We start from the raw sequence: 21,493 nt of genomic DNA, 5'->3' as shown, positions 1-21,493 counted from the left end.
GGAATTTGTGCTTCAATAAACTTTCCCCATTTATTAATTGTTTGTCTCACATCATTTTCTATCTGTCCTATCCAGTACACATTTGCACTTGGCTCAGAAATCATCATTTGAGTTCTTATTCCCTGTAAGTCTATATACATTCCCTCTGGAGAACACCAAATTTGAAGTCCCAATTTACATAATGCATCTATCCCTAACAAATTAACAGGAGTCTGATTTGATACTAGGATAGGTATAGTTGCACTTTTGTTTTTCATTTGTAGACACAGTGGAGCGGTCATAGGAATTAGCTGCATTTGTCCCGAGAATCCTACTGTCTTTGCAAATTTTCAAGACAAGGGGAGATGTGAGGCATAATTTGAATTTACACACGTGTAAACCGCTCCTGTGTCTATTAGCATGGGTGTGGTTTTTCCCTCTATTTTAACCTGCAGCATAGGTTCTTGATTAGCATTGGTTGTTAAAATTGGAAGCTGACTCTCCCCTGTAGGATTCTCTGGGCATCCCTAATATCCTTGATTTGGACCTCCCCAAGGGTTTACTGGGCCTTGAGATGGACCTTGAAAGGGCTGTTGCCAACTCCCCCCCCTTTCACCCCCAGGTGGCTGTTGCCATGTACTTATGGGGCAATCGTTTTTGTTATGTCCAGTCTGTCCACATCCCCAGCACCTTCTCTGAGGAAAATTATTAGGCCTGCCTCTTCCTCTCTGTCCCCCTTGTGATGGTTTGGTTTTCCATCCCATTGTCCCTGGCTGTTGAGCATAAACATTGACAATGGGTGCAGGGATCTGGTGTGTATTTGTAGGGATTGCTGTAGGTGGATTCAGCTGGATATTTGGTGATGGAGCATTTACAGGAGCCATTACTGTCATTTGCTCTAATTCTTCTTTCTTTACTGTAGCTTGAATCTTTTTCTTATGCTTATGTGTTAGTTCTTCAAGTTGTAACTGAGTCAGTTTTCTCTGCAGCTCTTTCTCTTGGTTCTTAAGCTTTTGTTCATTTTTTCTGTATTGCTTCACTGCATGAGTCACATGATCGCAAAACTCCTTGTGTTTTTGGAGGTTAAGCCAACCACGTCCTCCAGCTTGCTCTTTACAGCTTGTGACATGGTATCTATCACAGCATTTCTAAACAATGTAGCCATTAATGGGTCTCTTTCTGGATCCCCTTCAGTCTCTTGCTTCTATCTGTTTAGTTGTCTCTGAACATATGTGATTGGGTTTTCTGTTTCCCCCAGCTGCTCCCCCTTTAATACCTTAGGGTCCACTCTGATTGGATACTCAGCACGCATTGCCTGCCACACTGCTGGATGGTATGCATCAAAAACAGTTCCATCCATGTAATAAGAGTCCACAGCTCTATTAGGACCAGATGTTTGAAGGATTTCTTCCATCTTTGCTCCTCCTACAATTTTTGCCAGGAGTGCTTTAATGTCCCCCACAGATAAAATCTGCCCATTGTTTGTTCTTCAAACATTCTAATCCACTTCCCAGCCCCCTCGTGGATATCAGGGAGGCGAGTGACCAGTCCCTCAAGGTCCTGTGTAGCCCAGGGCACATAATGTCCCTGCATACCTTTAATTAAAATGGGGAGTTGTTGTTCCAGTGGTCTAAGCCTTCCTCGTTCTCTCCCTTGTGTCCACCTTCCTCCATCAAATGATGACTCCTCTTCACTTTCTATATCCCTACTGTCTAATAGTCTACTTCTATTTCTCACCAATTTATCTGTCTTGTATTAATTTTTCTGTTTCTCTAATTTTCCTATTTATTTGTGCTTCTATTACTTGCGTTTCTGCTTCATTCTCCTCTTGTTCTCTTCTCACTTGCCCTATCTGTTCTTCTTCACATTCTTTTTCTTTTTCATACTGTACTTTTATTTTCTCTAACGCTGTCCTTGCCTGTTCATAACAATCTAAAGGCAAGTTTCTCTCACTTTTTCTATCCTGTTTCTTCTTTGGTCTCACTCCCAGTTTTGTTTGTCTTTCTTTTTCGAACTCCACATGTCCCTCCATCTGCATTTCTCCTAAAACCTCTACAGTTCCTTTGAGTATTGGGAACTGACCTTCCGAGGGTACATATGGAGGTGGTTTAACAAGGACTTCTCGTTTTTTACTCATCTCTTTTTCTGCATCCTTCAGTATTTTTCTTGCCTGTCTTATATTTTTCAGAGAATTTTCTCCTTCCTTTTTGAACAGGGCTAGCACTTTTCTCTCTTTTTCCCTTTTTGTTTCTCTCTTTTTATTTTTTTTACTCTTATCTTTAGTTTTATAGTTTTTTATCAACGTTTCCATTTCCTCGCACAACCCTACATCAAATGTCCCTTCCTTTGGCCATTTTGTCATCATATCTTTGGTTTTCTTTTGCCATTTGCTTGAAAGCTTATCTATAAGTTCTTTACACAATGGATATTTTAATCCTAATATGTCCACAGGAGTGGCTGCCATGCTTTTTCCTATAATACACCAAATCCTATCATTGGGAAAAATATATCACTGTATCAATATTTGTGACAATTTTTATTTTTGGACAATTTTATTTGTTCAATTAATATGATCTTCCTAAAGAAATTCAGTTATTTTTATTTATTTATAAACCAATTTCCCTTATCACCTTCTATAACATACACTTTAATGTGTACATATGTGTACAAATTTCCTGTATGTTGTCAATTTACTTTTAGGATCACGATCCAAATAGTGCCAAACCACAATAACAGCTACTTTTTCTTAGATAAGCTGAATCCTTATTTCTTTATTTTATTCTTTATTCTTTTTTCCTTCCAAGTTATTTTTCCTTGGCACACAAAGAATGAAAAATTATTTTATCACCCTTTATTTAGATAAATCATTATATTTAGAAGATGAACGTATATCTTACTATTTTAATTTATTTCCTACTACAATAATCTGTAAAGCCAACAATTTTTCTAATTTCTTTCACCTTCACTTTTTAATGCACAGCATTCATACAAGTCCCTTTATTATTTTGTGGGGCTCAAATTCTCATACACACCTATTTTCATACATACATGTCCCCTTTTTTGGGCTCATACACTCATTCTTTGTCCTTTTACTTAAGGCTCATTCTCTCATTCTTTGCCCCTATTATTATTTAGGGTTCATTCTCTCATCCACTCCTCTCAAGTGTGACAATAATTGAGCCCTCTGTTGAATCACACTTACGTGACAGTCCAGAAGGCACCCACTGTCCACAAGATACAGAGTTTATTTTCTCATACAGCCACAGTCACAGATATTGTATACTCACACAGACACAAACTTAGTCACAGATACTTATATATACACTTTTTACAAACACAAGACATTTATAAACACAGAGCTCTCAAAGAATACAATAAAATTCCAAAACGCAGCTATTCTACCCCCCTCTTAGGTGACCTGCAGGATTTGCCTTTCTTGCCTTCCTGGCTTTTTTTTTTTTTTTTTTACTGCTTTTCATTTACTGTTATCCATCATGGCCCCCTTAACAGTAAAAACAGGTAATTACAGGATTTGCCTGTCTGGTCAAAAACCTGTCTTTCTTGCCTTATTGTCTTTTTTATTTTAAATTTTGTTCTGCTTTTCATTTACTGTTATCCTGTTATTTACTGTGTCTCCTTTCCAGTGCCCCATGTTGGGCACCAATTTGTTGTGGCTTCTGCTGCCTTTATGAAGAATCACTCTCAAAGTCTTAAGGTTTTGATGCCAGAAGATAGACTTTATTATCAGAGATAGCAAAGCCGAGTCAGTCTGCAGAGTAACTCACTTTCTGTATTCAAACATGCCTATATACACATTCGTATACACCAATACACCCCATATATTTTGTTCTGTGTCTTCAGACTGTTAGAGAACATGAGACTATTTGAGTGGCCCCTCTCCATCTCTTTACGGGGCCTTATCCTATATTTCCTCTAGTGTCAAAACATGAGACTCAAGATTACCTTATATGAGTACCATATGTGATCACATATTCCATTTTGAGGGGCCTCCTTTACACAGGCTTCTACACACACACAGTAAAATCCATGCTTAACCATTAGAAATAATTGTAGACAAAAATGGCTATATTTACATTGATTATACTTGATTAATTTATATTTAACTTGATAAAAAATATTCCACAGTGACTCATTTTACTGGGACAGTAAAAATTCTTGCGACACAGTGGCTCTGATAGCTTGTTGTTTTACAGTTTCTATAATGCTAACACGAACGCACAGGTGAGAGGCTTCGACCTGTGGCTTATGGTCTACTGTTATGTAATGTGCGAAATTCACTGCGTTCTCTCTTTGGTGGACATCAATAAAGTGACTTGGCACCTCTCTGTAACATCTAGGTGAAAGCGTTAGGAGTTAAATAACAACAACAGCAGGTTTTAAGCAGACTATCGTAAACTTACCAACCCCTAATTCACTCTTAAGAGCATTTCACACCACACTGGCTTATGTTTGACAAGTTGTGAGAAGTCAATTGTCAAACGGAACCAAACTTTGAAGTAAGGATTCAAGTTATTACCTTGGATTCCTATGCATACACCTGTGACAGAACTGGCACGTAGGATGCCTCACACGGGAAACCAATTATTATGTAGGGCTTTACTGGTTGTTTAGATCTGTGTTACTATCAGAAATAATTAATAATTATTTCTTTAGTTATTAAGTAATATTTAAATTAATTAATTGAATCTAACTCATTAAAACCTCATATGGGGCTCCAGTAAATGTAGTGCGCTATGTTTAGGAGCGGGTTTGGTTATTAGCAATAATTAATAATTATCAAAGTTTATTATTAATTATTAAAATCAGTAGAACATTGATGAGAATCAATGTTAGCTTTTTTTAATCCTTTAAAATCAACAATTATCAAAGATAATCACTAATCATTAACATAGATAAAACATTAATTAAAATTAACACTAGCTTATTGATCATTCAAATTCAAATTATCAAAGATAATTATCAATTATCAAAAATCAATAGAATATTAATAAGGATTAATATTGATGGGGCACCACCCTGGAATCAGGGACTAAAAACCAGATAGTATAACAATCTCAATATTAGATTGTTTTCTCAGGAAAATCGACATCTGAAGAATATCGATTTTCGGGGAAAAAAACAATGAATGAAGGCTTGAATCCGAGCACTGACATCCCGTCAGCATGACACAGGCGTATGCAAAACAAACCAAAACACTTCTCTTTGTAATATAAACAAAGTTTATTTATGCAGTAATATCAATTAATAATTAATACAATGCAGTCAATAAACTTCCGACTTACAACTACAAACTAAACAGTGATATGATTAGATATGGAAACTAAAATAATCCTATAACACATAAGGTGTGTGTGTGACAGTGTGTGTATGTGTAAGGAGGGATGCGCACAAAATGACGGCTGTGACTCTCGTGGAGAGTGTGTGTGTGTGTAAGGAGGAACGCGAACAAAATGGCGGACGTGACTCTCGTGGAGAGTATGTCACGCGAGACTTATGGCCAGGGAATATGACCGCGAATGGGGGCAGAGAGAAACCAGTCAATGGCGTCTACCAGTTACCGCGTGTATCCGCTTGTACGATAGCGTAGGGACAAAGCTGGGCTTGAGCATTAAGCTATCTACGAGCCAAAAATGTGTGCCAGAATGTTTATGAGGGGTAGCGTGCATGTGTGTGTGTGTGTGTGTGTGGTTAGTACGAGAGAGAGAGAGAATAATGGCCCCAAAGCCAATTTCACAATCGTGGGAGAGAAAGTAGCTGTTAGTTTATCACTCAGAGACGCAGTGGACGGCTCGTAAAGAGTCCCGCAGTCTTTGATTCTTTAATGGATAAACTCAGTGTGCCGGTCTCACCCGCGATGGCAGAAATGCACAACAGTCCAATGTGGTTGGACTGCAATACAGCAAATCTCATTCATGATAATTAATACCCTGAGTATTAGCCGCAATGGGTGGACTCGGTGGTCCGTAAACTGTACAAGCAATAACCTTGATACACAAGAATAACACACTATAATATTCTATCTCTGCCCAGACGTAAACCTCTTACTTGAATCGCACGAGGATGCAAAATGTGTGTTCATCCCTCCTTTAACTCAGACTCGGTTCCTCGAGGCTCGGGTGATGACAAGAGGCCGTTTCCTTGCTCTGTCAGCGGGCTGGAGGAGAAATCAGCGACGTCGACTTGATTGAAGATGGATGAAGATGCGGATTGCTCGGCGGTCTCCTTCGGATTCGTTAGAGTGTTTGGTGGAACACAGAGTAATCTCAACTCGTCCAGATTTTATGGCCACAGTTTCAAGTCGGACGTTACTTCCTTGTGCCACAAGGCAGTGATGAGCTGCGTCCACACACTGCAAACAAAGTTGCTGGAAGCAAATCCCGAAAGCATTTTTGAGGTATTTCAACTCCTAATGATGTCATGTTTGAGGGACGTTCTGTTGTGTGCCTCATCCAATAGGAGTTGAGAGTTCGATCCTTTAGTGAGCAAGGCTTCATGGGATTTGTAGTCTTTTTTGGACTCCCTTTGTTTGATTTTGGCGCGATTTTTATCAGTATAATTTATGACTTGGAATGTGGGGGCTTGAGTTAGGTTTTTACGACTGTGTTAGGCCTGCCTTTGTCTTCTATCTGAATACATGAGGCCCAACACTGCCTATAAAAATTTTCCGCCATCTTGGATTTTTCTTAAAACCTACTTTAGCAAACTAGTCCTAGGTTTTTCGTTCGATCGGGACCAAACCAGTCCCAAACGATTCTGTGGAGTATCACTATCAAAAGTTATCAAAAAAAGTTTTAACTTTCGACTTGAGCTAGCTACGGTATGCGAAAACATCGGAAGTAGGAGCGGCCAATTTTACGTAAATGCCTATAACTCTTGAAGAAAATTAGATATCTTCACCAAACTTGGTATGCTTATGTAAAAGGTCAATCTTTGGTCGCCCAGAAAAGTTGGTGCGGTTTTGCCACATGGTGGCGCTATAATACCTAAGAAACCTCAAATTGGCTGTAACTATGAAACCGTTAATCCTATTGACTTCAAAATGTGCATACATTGTCTTTGTCTCAGCTGTCATCATTGTCTTTATGGACAACGTATGTTAAAAAACATGGCCACCATCAGCCAATCAGATTTAAGCAGCTATTACACAAGGTAAACAATGACCGATCGGAACGAAACTTGGTGGACCTATTGACTCTTGGTCTGAGAGGGTTGTGCAAAGTTTAAAATAAACTTGCCACTAGGTGGTGCTATGACGATTTTTGTAGCTGTTAATGGTTGTTTATAATGCAGTGTTGTGAAAAAATACAAGTAATGTATATCACCTGATAGCTCTTCTCATTCTAAACAACTTTGCCTCAATAAGCATTGGTTTCTATCAAACCATTCTGTAAATATTTCAGATAATGTTAAAAACCTACTTTTGCGAACTAGTCCTAGGTTTTTCACCCGATTGGAAAAAACCAGTGCAGAAATATACTCTGGAGTCTGATTATCAATAATTATCAAAAAAAAGTTCAAATTTTGACTAACGGTCGCTAAGGGGTGCCAAAACGTTCGAAAAGGGTGGGCCATTTTTACTAAAATGGCTATACCGCCCGAACAAAATGAGATATTTTCACCAAACTCAGTACACATGTGTATGAGCTCAATCTGAGGTCACAGTAAAAAAACGTGGAGTTTGGCCACTTGGTGGCGCTATAACAGGAAAAAAAAAACAAAACATGAAAACAGCTCTAACTATGCAACCGTTAGTCTGATTGAGTTGAAAATATGCATGCAGTGTCTTTGTCCAAGGTGCCATGACTGCCAGGACATTGGCGTATCTCAAAAAACATAGACACAATCGGCCAATGAAGTTTGAGCACCTATTAGACTAGGTTAATGGAGGCCGATCGGCACAAAACAGGTTCGACTCCTGGCCCTAGAGGTGTATGAGAAATGTGAAAGAAATCGGCCAATGGATGGCGCTAACCAGTTTTATTCCTCTGTAATCATGTGGTGTTTCACACATACATACAATGGCTGTGCCCCATCTTTCGAAGGCCGCGAAGGTCAGACTGAGCATTGTTTATTGGGACAGTCTAGCCTACGGAGGACTGTTCTTGTTGCCTAACAACTGTGACAGCTGCCAAGTGACTGTTACGTTTGTACTGGACAAACTCAATTGAAAGACATGCTTTCTTGCCATTATTTTGCAGTATATGGTCTTTTTATCTCATCAATATACTGCAAACGGACATTCATAACTCGAGAAAATATGTTTTCTTTTGCCGTGGGGCTGAAGATTCTGCAGCAGGGGAGCACAACTGCTGGAAAACAGTGCAAGGAACTGCCGTTTCATGTGTAGTCAAGAATTTAGTGCAGCTGCTTCTGTTTAGCGATGTTTACGAACCTGTGCTTGAGTGTAACATCATCCGTCTGCAGCACTGGCATAAGCACACTTTGTTCAGAGTGGAAGAAATGTTATTAAAGTGTTTACACGCTTGTATAAAGTGATTCAAATAGGAGTACTCCACATATCTTACACCGAATATCATTACTCTGATTAATAGCATAATCGCAATAAAATAATCACAGTATTCTGATTAAATGAGCAATAGTTTAATCGCAGTATTGCCTTAATTGCATTGTATTTGCATTATAAGGGTGCATGTAATCGTAGCCAATGATCCAGTTGCAGTAGTTCTCGAGTAAACATCTGAAGGGGAAGATCACTGAATCAATGACTTAAATTTCAGTCTGTTCCTCTGTCTTTTCATTTTGTCAATGGGCCTCATTCATGAACCTTTCATAAATATATGAGTAAATTAGGAGTAATTGGAGTAGGTAATAGGAGTAATTGTTGAGAAAATAGGAGTAACAGAAGTGATTGTTGAGATATATACACTATATTGCCAAAAGTATTCGCTCATCTGCCTTTAGACGCATATGAATTTAAGTGACATCCCATTCTTAATCCATAGGGTTTAATATGACGTCGGCCCACCCTTTGCAGCTATAACAGCTTTAACTCTTCTGGGCAGGCTTTCCACAAGGTTTAGGAGTGTGTTTATGGGAATTTTTGACCATTCTTCCAGAAGCGCATTTGTGAGGTCAGACACTGATGTTGGACAAGAAGGCCTGGCTTGCAGTCTTCGCTCTAATTCATCCCAAAGGTGCTCTATCGGGTTGAGGTCAGGACTCTGTGCAGGCCAGTCAAGTTCTTCCACACCAAACTCGCTCATCCATGTCTTTATGGACCTTGCTTTGTGCACTGGTGCGCAGTCATGTTGGAACAGGAAGGGGCCATCCCCAAACTGTTCCCACAAAGTTGGGAGCATGGAATTGTCCAAAATCTCTTGGTATGCTGAAGCATTCAGAGTTCCTTTCACTGGAACTAAGGGGCCAAGCCCAGCTCCTGAAAAACAACCCCACACCATAATCCCCCCCCTCCACCAAACTTCACAGTTGGCACAATGCAGTCAGACAAGTACCGTTCTCCTGGCAACCGCCAAACCCAGATTCGTCCATCAGATTGCCAGATGGAGAAGCGTGATTCGTCACTCCAGAGAACGCGTCCCCACTGCTCTAGAGTCCAGTGGCGGCGTGCTTTACACCACTGCATCCGACGCTTTGCATTGCACTTGGTGATGTATGGCTTGGATGCAGCTGCTCGGCCATGGAAACCCAAACCCATTCTCTACGCACTGTTCTTGAGCTAATCTGAAGGCCACATGAACTTTGGAGGTCTGTAGCGATTGACTCTGCCGAAAGTTGGCGACCTCTGCGCACTATGCGCCTCAGCATCCGCTGACCCCGCTCTGTCATTTAACGTGGCCTACCACTTCGTGGCTGAGTTGCTGTCATTCCCAATCGCTTCCACTTTGTTATAATACCACTGACAGTTGACTGTGGAATATTTAGTAGCGAGGAAATTTCACGACTGGACTTGTTGCACAGGTGGCATCCTATCACAGTACCACGCTGGAATTCACTGAGCTCCTGAGAGCGGCCCATTCTTTCACAAATGTTTGTAGAAGCAGTCTGCATGCCTAGGTGCTTCATTTTATACACCTGTGGCCATGGAAGTGATTGGAACACCTGATTTAAATTATTTGGATGGGTGAGCGAATACTTTTGGCAATATAGTGTATATATATAGATATATGTATATATATAAATAGTTCTGGTCTTGTTTCATGAATGGGTGCCAATGACATTTCTTCAAGTCATTGTCCCTATGAATTGTCATTGCATGCATGAAATAACCTATATGAATATTTTTCACAATATCAAAGTTTTTGTTCAGCAGAAGAAAAAACGTCATACGGGTTTGACCAACATATGTAAGTGTAAATGACAGAATATTCATTTTTGGCTGAACTACTCCTTTAAATAGGGCTGGGTAAAAACGTCTTGATTACTGATGTAACCTCTGTTCCCTGATGGAGGGAACGAGACGTTGTGTCGATGTAGTGACACTAGAGGTTCGATCTTGAGAGCCCCAATCACCTTTGCTTAAAATAGAAAAGGCCAATTGGCGAGTGGAATTTTCATGCCACTCTCTGCACCCGGACATACGGGTATAAAAGGAGATGGCGTGCACCACTCATTCAGATTTATGCTGAGGAGCCGATAGAGAGTCCCAGCCATGTCAGCGGCTGGTTCAGCACTGCAGCAGGAGGGACACAATGTCTTGTTCCCTCCATCAGGGAACAGAGGTTACATTAGTGACCAAGACGTTCCCTGTCTGTCACTCACTCGACATTGTGTCGATGTAGTGACACTAGTGGTTCCTATAGGAAAGGCCACAGGTGCTGAACCGTATCACGAGGTATGGAAGAGTGGACATGGGCAAGCTGCTGCATGCCTCGCAGCGAGCGCTCAACCATGTTGTGACCTTCCAGCGAGTTAGATAAGGTGTCTCCCTAGTCCCGCTAAGGGGGGAGGAGGCACTTACCCAAGTAGGCTACCGGCGGTGCCTTTCCTGATTTGTTGTTAAGCAATTTCCCGCCGAGCACTTTCTAGAATAGCGCTGGGAAGTGCTCTTCCCTCTCCAGGAAGGAGAGCACTATGGAGACCACATCCTACCGGAGGGAGGTTAACATGTGGAGAATACCTCACATGGACTTACCAACGGGGAAGTTCACATATGGAATGATACCACCGGAGGACCCTATCTACAGAGAGGGTACGCAGCCACAGTGGCCGAGGCAGAGAAAGCTCTGGTGAGGAGAAACACAGAGTTCACCTAAGGGGGAACCGAATAGTGGAAACTCATCATACGGTATTACCAAGGGGGAATCACCATGCATGGAGCACTGAGCCCGAGCAAACAGGCTCACCTGAAAGGGGCATACCACGAGTACTGGGCCTGGTGTCATTACTCCTCCACCGAGATCATCACCGAACAGTGCTTAAGAATTAATGAGGCGTCTGGGGTTCACCGGATACGGGGAACTGTTGTGGACAAAAAGCCGCACATTATCACCTTTGAAAAAGGGGAAAGGCGCAATGCAAGTGGTACACCCAACCGGCCGCCTGGTCTACCTGCTGTTACCGCATAACACTCGGGCTGAAACTGGGTCTATGCATAGGTTATAAAACCTCGCAAAGGTATTGGGTGTAGCCCAATCCGCAGCTCTGTATATGTCTCCTTGCCAGTGCCCAGGAGGACGCAACACCTCTAGTGGAGTGCGCCAGGACTCCCAAGGGGCACAGCAAGTCCTGAGATTGGTATGCAAGAGAAATGGCATCCACAATCCAATGGGCTAGCCTCTGCTTGGAGACAGCTTTCCCCTTCTGCTGTCCTCCAAAACAGACAAAGAGCTGCTCCGAGCATCTAAAGTTCTGCGTGCGGTCCAGATAGATTTGCAGGGCGCGAACTGGACATAGCAACGACAAGGCCGGGTCTTCTTCCTCTGAAGGGAGCACTCGCAGGTTCACCACCTGGTCCCGAAAAGGAGTTGTGGGAACTTTGGGCACATAACCAGGCCAAGGTCTCAAGATCACATGAGAGTGTGCCAGCCCGAACTCCAGGCATTCGCTGGTAACAGAGAACGCCTGCAGGTCCCCCACCCTTTTGATGGAAGTGTGCGCCACCATGAGGGCCATCTTCAGAGGCAAAGTACTGAGCTCGGCCTGCTCCAGGGGCTCAAAGGGGGCTCTCTGTAGGGCAGGTAGGACCACAGAGAGATCCCAAGAGGGAATCAGGCACGGTCTAGGAGGATTCAACCTCCTCATGCCCTTGAGAAACCTGTTGATCAAGTCACGCTGTCGTTAGGGCCTCCCGTCTAGTGTGTCATGGTAAGCTGCTATGGCAGCCACGTACACTTTCAGGGTAGAGGGAGACAGCTGTCTCTCCAGCCCTTCTTGAAAGAAAAACAGCACAGACCCGATGATGCATCTCTGTGGGTCTTCCCGAGAGGTCTCCGAAGAGACGCCACTTCAAGGCCTACAGCCGCCTCGTAGAGGGGGCTCTACCCTGAGTGAGAGGTCTTCCATGTCCCATCCAGGAGCCAGACGTGGAGATTCCAGAGGTCTGGTCGTGAGTGCTGGAGCGTGCCCTGCTCCTGAGTGAGAAGGTCCTGCCTCAGGGGAATGCGCCAGGGAGGTGCTACTACCAGGAGCATCAGATCCGAGAACCAAGTCTGGTTGGGCCAGTATGGCACAACGAACAGGACTTGCTGCTCGTCCTCCCTGACTTTGCACAGAGTCTGTGCAATGAGGCTCACTGGAGGAGATGTATACTTGCGCGGCCCCCGAGGCTAGCTGTGCACCAAGGCACCCATGCCGAGGGTAGCATTGGACAGGGAGTACCAAAAGGGGCAGTGAGAGAACTTTTGGGAGGTGAACAGGTCTACCTTCACCTCCCTGAATCTCTCTCAAATCAGCTGGACTACATGGGGGTGGAGTCCCCACTCCCCACGGAGCGTTACCTGCCATGAGAGTGCGTCCGCTGCATGGTTGAGGATGCCCAGAAGGTGAGCGGCTCGCAGCAACATCTGCTGACTCCAGAGGAGGAGGCGGCGAGTGAGCTGCGACATGCGACGCGAGCATACGCTGCCTTGGTAGTTTATCATATGCATCAACCCGAGGGGGAGAACAGAGGGCAGCCTCTGCAACCTTGGTAAAGATACGAGGGGACAGGGACAGACTGAAGGGGAGGACCTTTTACTGGTATGCTCATCCCTTAAAGGCAAACCGAAGAAAGGGTCTGTGTCAAGGAAGGACTGATATGTGAAAGTATGCATCCTTCAGTTTGATGGCCGTGAACCAATCCTGATGTTGTACTGATGCCAGGATGAGCTTCTGCATTAACATCTTGAACAGAAGCCTGTGTAAGGCTTTGTTCAAAGCATGCAGATACAAAATTGGGCTCGACCCTCCCCCTCTCTTGGGCACGATAATATAAGGGTTGTAAAAGTCCTTGCATAACTCGGCTACAGGGACGGGCTCTATTGCAACCTTCGCCAGAAGGGTGGCAACCTCCGCCCGGAGGATGGAGACACTCTCGCCCCGCACCGTAGTTGAGAGGATGCCACTGAACCTCCAGATTCCGTGCCAGCGGCACCTAGGTGCCAAGCCAGAGCAGGTGCCCCACCTGGAAGACAGCCCAGGGGGGACGTGTTGCTCCACAAGCCCACAACGGGGGCTAGTGACTTGTGCGGGTGAGCGACCCCAGAGACCAGCACACTTACCTGTTCGCCGGCTGTCTCTCGATGGAGAACGAGGGAATGGGAGGTACTTGCGTTCGCCTGATTGACCAGAAAGACTTCCAGTGCCTGGCCATAGTGAGTGTGCTGACCCAGGGAATGAGGAAACTGTTGTTTTACGACCATGTGGGTGCCGAGGCCCAGAGGGCACCCGGCGATATAATACTTACCATGCGCTGGTCCAGGGGTGATAGTGGGGCAGGAGAATTCACCCAGGCCAGACCTGTCAGAGTCAATCACCTCATCCCCGGGTTGCCCATGCCAGGGCCGCCTCAAAGCCCGTCCGTGGTTCTTGGGGGCCAACTGACGGGCAGGTGGAGCCAACTTCCCGCGGGAGGATCTTCTTCTCTGAGGCAGCATACGGGCTCCGATGGTATGGGAGCCAGGGCTGGCACCGCAGGGGAACGGCTCTGGTGAGAAGCAGATGGGGCGCGGGACTTTGGAGGCCTGAAGGCGGCAGAGTCGCGCTGTGGCAAGATGTGCTTAATCGCCTCGGTCTGCTTCCTCACCGTCGACGGTGTACCTCCCGTTCCCTTGTTTTCCTTGACGGTGTCGCCAAAAAGCCCCCCTTGGGAGATGGGTGCATTGAGAAAGTGGACTTTCTCGGTGTCACGCATCTCCTCAAGGTTGAGCCACAGGTGCTGCTCTTGGACCACAAGAGTGGACATCGTCCGGCCCAGGGCGTGCGCCGTGACTTTCGTCGCAGTACGCAGTTCCTGCATCAGCCCTGGGTCAGTTCTACCCTTGTGAAGATCTTTCAGCGCCTTGGCCTGGTGGACCTGCAGGATGGCCATGGCATGCAGGGTGGAAGCTGATTGACCCGCGGCCTTGTAAACCTTCATCATTAATGAAGAAGAGAACTTACAGGCCTTGGAAGAGAGCCTTGGTCGGTCGTGCCAGATGGCTGCACCCTGCGGGCATAAATGCACCACTACGGCGTGCTCTACCTGGGGGAGCTCGACATATCCCTTAGCCGCTCCGCCATCGAGGGTAAGGTTACATTTGTGATTCCATTAAGGTAAGGTTCCATTTGCCCACGAAGCATGTACAGGCAGAAAAAGGTGCCTTCCACGACTTCGTTAGCTCCTTGTGCACTTCCAGGAAGAAAGGCATCGGGCTCCGAGCCCAGAAACCAATCATCCAGCCGCAAACACTCAGGGAAGGGTGGAGGGTTCCAGCCTGATGTTTGCAGCTGCCCGGGCAAGCACGGCTGTCATCTCAGCGTCTGCCTCATCCTGTGCTCTACCGCCCGTGGGCAGGAGCTCAGAAGATGCTTCCGACAGCAGAAGCCCACCCTCCGATGCTGCGACTGACAGCTCATCCTCGTCACGAGCCGCGAACGACACTTTAAATCCACCCTGAGGCAGACCACCTGTATTGCTCTACAGCTCTTCCGGATAGAACGAGCATGCTGGAGGATGGGAGGTCCGCGGGGGTTGAGCCGGCGAAAACGCGCCCATATCCACATCCAGATCGCCTGCGGTGCTTGCCCACCCGGCTGGCTGAGCATCAGCCCAGGACGGGGTGGGTTGGGGAGCAGCCGCGGTGGCTCCTTGCTTCATGAAGAAGGAAGTGAGCCGTGACCGCAACATTCTGATGGGTATGTTCTCGCAATGAGAACATAACCCTTCCACGAAAACTGCCTTGGCGTGCTGGCACCCTAAGCACTCGAGACAGATTTCATGGTTGTCCAGAGGGGAGAGATAACGGCCACATCCAGTAGTGCAAACGTGGAAGGACATCTTTAAAAAGACGCCAAGTGTTTGCGCGAGGTTTTTTAGAAGAAAATATACTCTTTTGAATATACTCTTTTAGCACCCACGGACTCAGCCGCCAAAGCACCCAGGGGAAGCACAACACTCGACTGTGCGAGGGTGTCCGCTGATATGTGGCGTAAAATCCAGCAGCATAAGCAAAGGTGAGAGGACGAACACAAGCATGCAGTCGGCTCGGAAGAAAAAATCTGAATGAGTGGTGCATGCCATCTCCTTTTATACCCGTATGTCCGGGGGCGGAGAGTGGCATTCAAATTCCACTTGCCAATTTTCATTGGCCTTTTCTATTTTAAGCAAAGGTGATTGGGGCTCTCAAGATCGAACCCCTAGTGTCACTACGTTGACACAATGTCGAGTGAGTGACAGACAGGGAACACTGATTTTCTGATTAATCGTGATCTTCATTTACAAAACCCCAATATCAATTCTTAAAATCCCAAAATCGATCTTTTACTCTATGCACAAGTATATCACTTGCATATGTGGCCACATACACACCACAATGTTTCGGGAGTGACAATTACATTTAAATGCAGGAGTTAATCCCCTAAATCACAGGTGTCAAAATTCAAGGCCCGCAGGCTGAATTATATTTTCAGAAATGTATGATGGCAGATGAACAGAACGTCTCACTGACCAATCAGTTAGTGCTTTCATCTTGAATATTAATGAGCCTTCCCCTGTCATCCTAATCTTATTCTTTGGAGCGCATTTTGCCTGCTCCAGAAGTGGAAACGAAACGGCGTATTCTGCATCAATTATCAGTTTTTACATGTATTTAGACTACTGTTTTTATTTTTATTTTTTTATGCCACAGTTTTATATAGAAACCACAGTAACTTACATGGTAGTGAGGAGTCATGTGTGGATTTACATGTGGTCACTATGGTTGTGTTACAAATACCATTGTTAAAATTATGGAAACTATGGATTAACCATCGTAAAATATTTATAATGAGTATGGACCAAGCTATCAGTTTTTCTTCTGTGTAAAATCTGTTCTCCTCAAACTGACTGTAGGAAAATATAACTGATTTTTTTTGCCTTCATAAATTCTTAGAGATGACAGCACTTTAATCAGTACAAGAATGATGAAAGGAATCTGTAAAAGAGACCCAACTTAGTCACTTTGTCAGAATATTTCAAATTAGCACTATATAAATGGTGTAAATATTTTCACAAATGTTGCTGTTAATATAATAATAATAATAATAAATGTCATCATTTACATCTGAATCCGAAGCTCAAAATCAATGCTTACTGTTAATTTCAATGCCCAAAAAATGCAATATTATTGGTAATTGCATGGGTGCTACCAAATCAGGTGTCTGTGCCACATTTTCAACCAGGCCTTTAGGACACACATAATGATGTGGCCCAGGCTGAAATTGAGTTTGACACCCCTGCCCTAAATTATTAATGTCTGTACAGAATACAGGACTGACTCCCACTATTGCAATGATTGACAAGTGTAGCCACAGCAATGCTGCAACGTCTTGCGCCTGTGAAACATGAATGCCACCAGTTGAACCCATTTTTTGTTCGTTGTTTTTAAACAAAGAGATTATCCACCACAGATTTTATTATCATCTGACAATTTTTATTTAGCTGCCGTCGAATCGCTGTGTTTTGTTTATGCGGCTGGTGTCAAACAGCGTGCACGCTCTGAACTGTAATGTACTGTAATGTTACCCCGAGACCACAAGGCTGATGAGAGAAACTACTGATAAGAGAGAAATACTGGAATATATGAATGAATGAAGACACGCGCCTCTGTAAGTGTGATTTACACCAGGAGAAGAGAGACACATTTCACGTCAACTAGTTGTTCAGTTCGGTTCCGTACACACTGCGTGGAATTTTTGAAAATGTGGTTGTCACTACCTGAATTTTTCGGGAGTTAATTTAGTTGTAGAATGCGGTTGTCACTCCCGCATTTTACCAAACTGTGCGAGTACAGACAGGGCCATAGCTAGTGGGATGAAAGGTGGTAATGATTCTAGGGGTCCACAGGTCCAAAGGGGCCCACAACAAATTCTAAACTGTGTTTTTATTTTTTTATATATATATATATAGGAAAGGGCCCAGAGCAATAGACAGTCAGGGGGCCCATAATACCTTGCTACAGCCCTGTGTACAGAACATGATTAAGCACTAAAAGGTGTACTGACAACTGAATTTAGCTGCAGTGTGTACGTGGCCTGTTTATCATTGTACAGTGTCTCTTTTAAAACCCTTTCTGTTCTTTACAGTCAGTTAGTCAGTTACAGTCAGCAAAAAAAGATAAATTTATTTCTAATCACACATGATAGCATGAATGGGGTACAGAAGCCATATGGGGGAATATATGTAGGGAATTATAAATAATTAGTTTTGAATAGTCTGCTTTCCTCCATCAATACATGTAGCAACATGATATATGTAATTAGTTTGTTTTCGGAATCTGTTCGCATTCAATCCAATTTACGTAGGATAAATGACAAATGATCAGATTAGAAATTTGACTAAAAATTATCATCCATTATATGTGTAAAATAACAGGCTCATTCTATCTGCTAATAACTTGTATGCAAGGAATTTAGCTCAAGAAGGGAATTATGATTAATTCTGAGAATATTGAAAGAATTAATGTTTACGTCTGGTAAACCTGTGGCCAGTGCTGAATTGATGTGATGTATCTGTTAACTCTTTAGAGTAATACTATTCTCATGGCCAGTAAAATAATATAACAAATCTGTTGAAATATTGTTTGAGCACAGAGCATAGATCGTAAGATTCAAGGGATGAAAGTATTTATTAAAATATACCACAGTCAACTTCTTTTCGAATACAAACCAAACTTTACTGACTAATCTACAACATCTGTTTCCCACTCGGAAAAAAAGCAGTGTTTTTATCATGCATTTTCATATCATGATTACAAAAAGAGTGACATGAATTTACTTATCATCAACATTCTGGACATTAATTATCTATCTCATAGACACCAAATATCAAATATTTTGTAACTGAAAAGTTACAAAATATGAGTAATAAATTATAACAGATCAAAATGTATAACATTGTCAGTTATAACAGTGATTACAAGTCATAACACATTTTAAAGGTTACAATCAGGTTTAAGTTTTAAGAATTTGTCCATTTTTGGTATAAAAAAAATAGACTGCATTGTGCTGTGTAAAATGATGATAAAATTAGTTTTGTGATTGTCTCAAAGATTATAATATACAGTATGTACGGTATGTATGCATTGTAAAACAAGAAAAGTTCATTTTGTGCATTTGGAGAGATGAGAAAAGCATTAGTTTTGTGTGAAGCTAAAAAGAGAATAAAAAGGGATAATTTCAAAGAAAGTTTTCAAGCTCTCTTGTCATGGATAGAGTTTTTAGCATGTGACGGCGTTTCACAGGAAATGTCTATCATACTCTTTTATTAGTCTAAATCTTAAGTGTAGCAAATTGGTTATATCAAAGAAAGGAGGCCTCAGTTGTTAGTGTGGGTGAGTTCTGCTTTTTCTCTTGCTTTGCAATAGATAATGTGGGGATGGTCACTTGGTTGGGGGTTTTTGACATTTAAAGGGGGTGTGAATGAAGCTTGGGTTCTTCTCTGGACAACCTTCTTGTTTTGTGACAGTTAAGGCTAGGCAGATACAGGTCAGCTCAGACTCCTTGGCGCCAGTCCGAATTCCTTACCGTTTTATAGCTTGGGGAAGTACCAGTGTGTTTAGACAGTTGTTCTGCGTAGTTTTGTTCAGTTTCTCTGACTGCAATCTCCTACAGTCGTGTAACTCCACTCCGTCCTTCGGATGAGATGTTAAACCAGGGTCCTGACACTATGTGGTCATTAAAAATCCCAGGACACTTCTCGTAAAGAGTAGGGATGTAAATCCGGTGTCCTGGCCAACTTGCCCCCATTGGCCCTTATCAATTATTGCCTCCTAATAATCCCCATCCATGAATTGTCTCTCCACCAACAGCTGGTGTGTGGTGAGCGTACTGGTGCACTATGGTTGCCATCACATTATCCAGGTGGATGCTGCACACTGGTGGTGGTTGAGGAGATTCCCCTGTTCACTATGTAAAGTGCTTGGAGTGTAGTATCAGAAAAGCACTACATAAGTGTTACATTCATTCATTCAACATTCATTCAGTCTTGTTAATATGCGCTCAACACTTCTGTGACACATTCACTGAACTCCAGCTATTCTTAAAGAGACAGGACCATTTTAGCACTTGTTCAATGTAAATATTTGTAAATAGCAAAAAAATAAAAAATAAATAATAATTCATGTAAATGATAAAAAATGTATCTATATGTATGCAATATATGTAATTTCAATACATCATATTTATGGATGGAATGCATTATTCTCAGCAATAGCTGAGCAAGAATGCATTTTATATGTAAGAAAAATGGACATTAAAACTGAAATCAAATCTAGAAATCTGTATCAATACCCAGCCCTATCTGTTTAACACTATTCCATACTGCTTCCTGCTAGAAGAGTTACACACAGACTGACCCTTGATGCTTGTGTCTCTACAGCTAACCCCACAGGCCCTGGGATGAAAAGTTATCCTGGTCCAGCAGAGGTGTTCCATGAGTCCAGCAGTACCACAGGCATGGTGGTGGGCATCGTGGCCGCTGCTGCACTCTGCATCCTCATTCTTCTCTATGCCATGTACAAGTACCGCAACCGCGATGAAGGATCGTACCACGTGGATGAGAGCCGGAATTACATCTGCAATTCAGCCCAGTCAAATGGTTCAATCATAAAAGAGAAACCCATGAACAGTACCAAGAGTGTCAGTAAGAGCAAGAAAAACAAAAACAAGGAGTATTACGTGTGATTCTAATAGTCCTGGTTCTTCCAGGGCCAACCTTCCATCAGACTTCTGCCACAAAAGACAAACAAAAACAAACAAAAACTGAGAAACTGAGAAAGTGTACTCTAGTCATTGTATCTTAAACACAGTGGTGCACTGGGGAAAAAAGACATGTTTTCTTCAAAATTGAAGCACATTTGAATGGATAGAAGAGCAGACGTACAATCGCTTACAGAAGTTCAGGAAATATTCAGCAGGCTGCTTGAAGTGAGACATGTTCATAAATTACCCATAACTGATGAAAAGATTATCAAATCAGAAACATCTGGCCCTCTGGCACTTGGCAGATGAAGTCACAATTTCACTTTTTTGTTTAGTAAATGCAAGAAAAAGAAGAATGAAGAGCTGGTGATGAAAAAAAATGTATATGTTTTCTATATTCACTGCCTGTGTGGCTGGGATCTTTTCAATTATGAAAAAAGCTGAAACAACTTATAACATAACTGATGGAAAATAATATATGTGTTTCTACGGAAGGAAGTTTACTTGAATATGAATCAGACTGCTAAGATGGTAAAAGAGAATACATGATAGAGGCCATTGTCTTTGGCAAACATATTGCTGCAAGAAACAACATCGTATTGCATATGTTTATAACAGTACAGTAAAAACACAACTATGTGATTTCAAATTGGCGTTTCATAGCCTGTTGTTTAGAGGATGCAAAATGTGTCTGCTTCTTGACGTAAAAGGTTACAAAGTGATATAAAATGTTATTTGGTGTTGCTATATATAGAAGATTTTGGTGATTAACAATGAACAAAGACTTTTAATTTACGTATTTTTTTTTTTATTATTTTTTTTTCTTCAGCCTGTTACCTGCAAACTGCTCCAAATAATTGTCCATGATGTGTGTGTGTGGGGGGGGGGGTGGTCAGTTGTGTATAACATCTTTTAAAAGGTAGATATAGACAAGCAAATCCATTAACTCATCCTTTCAAAGACATATCACTGCTGTACTTATAAACCTGAAATCATACGGTATGTCAGCCTACAATAACAGAACACAAGAATCTGTTTAACTGTGCTTACACACAAATGTAATCACAGGGTCATTTCACTCTGTACATGTGTTTTCATTTATGTGTGTACACGTCTTTCTGTCTGAGTGTCTGTCCTCATTTACACCTGCATTTAG

General features: G+C 42.8%; 1 protein-coding gene across 1 annotated transcript in view; it reads left to right on the top strand.

The window, feature by feature from the left end:
- nrxn1b (neurexin 1b) overlaps nt 1-20,693 on the top strand; it is a 582,675-nt gene extending 561,982 nt beyond the window's left edge. The window contains exon 24 of the mRNA XM_051650892.1: nt 20,015-20,693. Coding sequence (XP_051506852.1) covers nt 20,015-20,319 — 305 coding nt within the window. The 3' untranslated portion in view covers nt 20,320-20,693. The remainder of the gene's footprint in view (nt 1-20,014) is intronic.
- Nucleotides 20,694-21,493: the final 800 nt, after the last annotated feature.

This window comes from Myxocyprinus asiaticus, chromosome 23 (genome assembly GCF_019703515.2).
Source record: "Myxocyprinus asiaticus isolate MX2 ecotype Aquarium Trade chromosome 23, UBuf_Myxa_2, whole genome shotgun sequence".
NCBI classification, from domain to species: domain Eukaryota; kingdom Metazoa; phylum Chordata; class Actinopteri; order Cypriniformes; family Catostomidae; genus Myxocyprinus; species Myxocyprinus asiaticus.
Note: the sequence above shows the minus strand (reverse complement) of the source record. Positions and strands in the feature narration are given on the sequence as shown.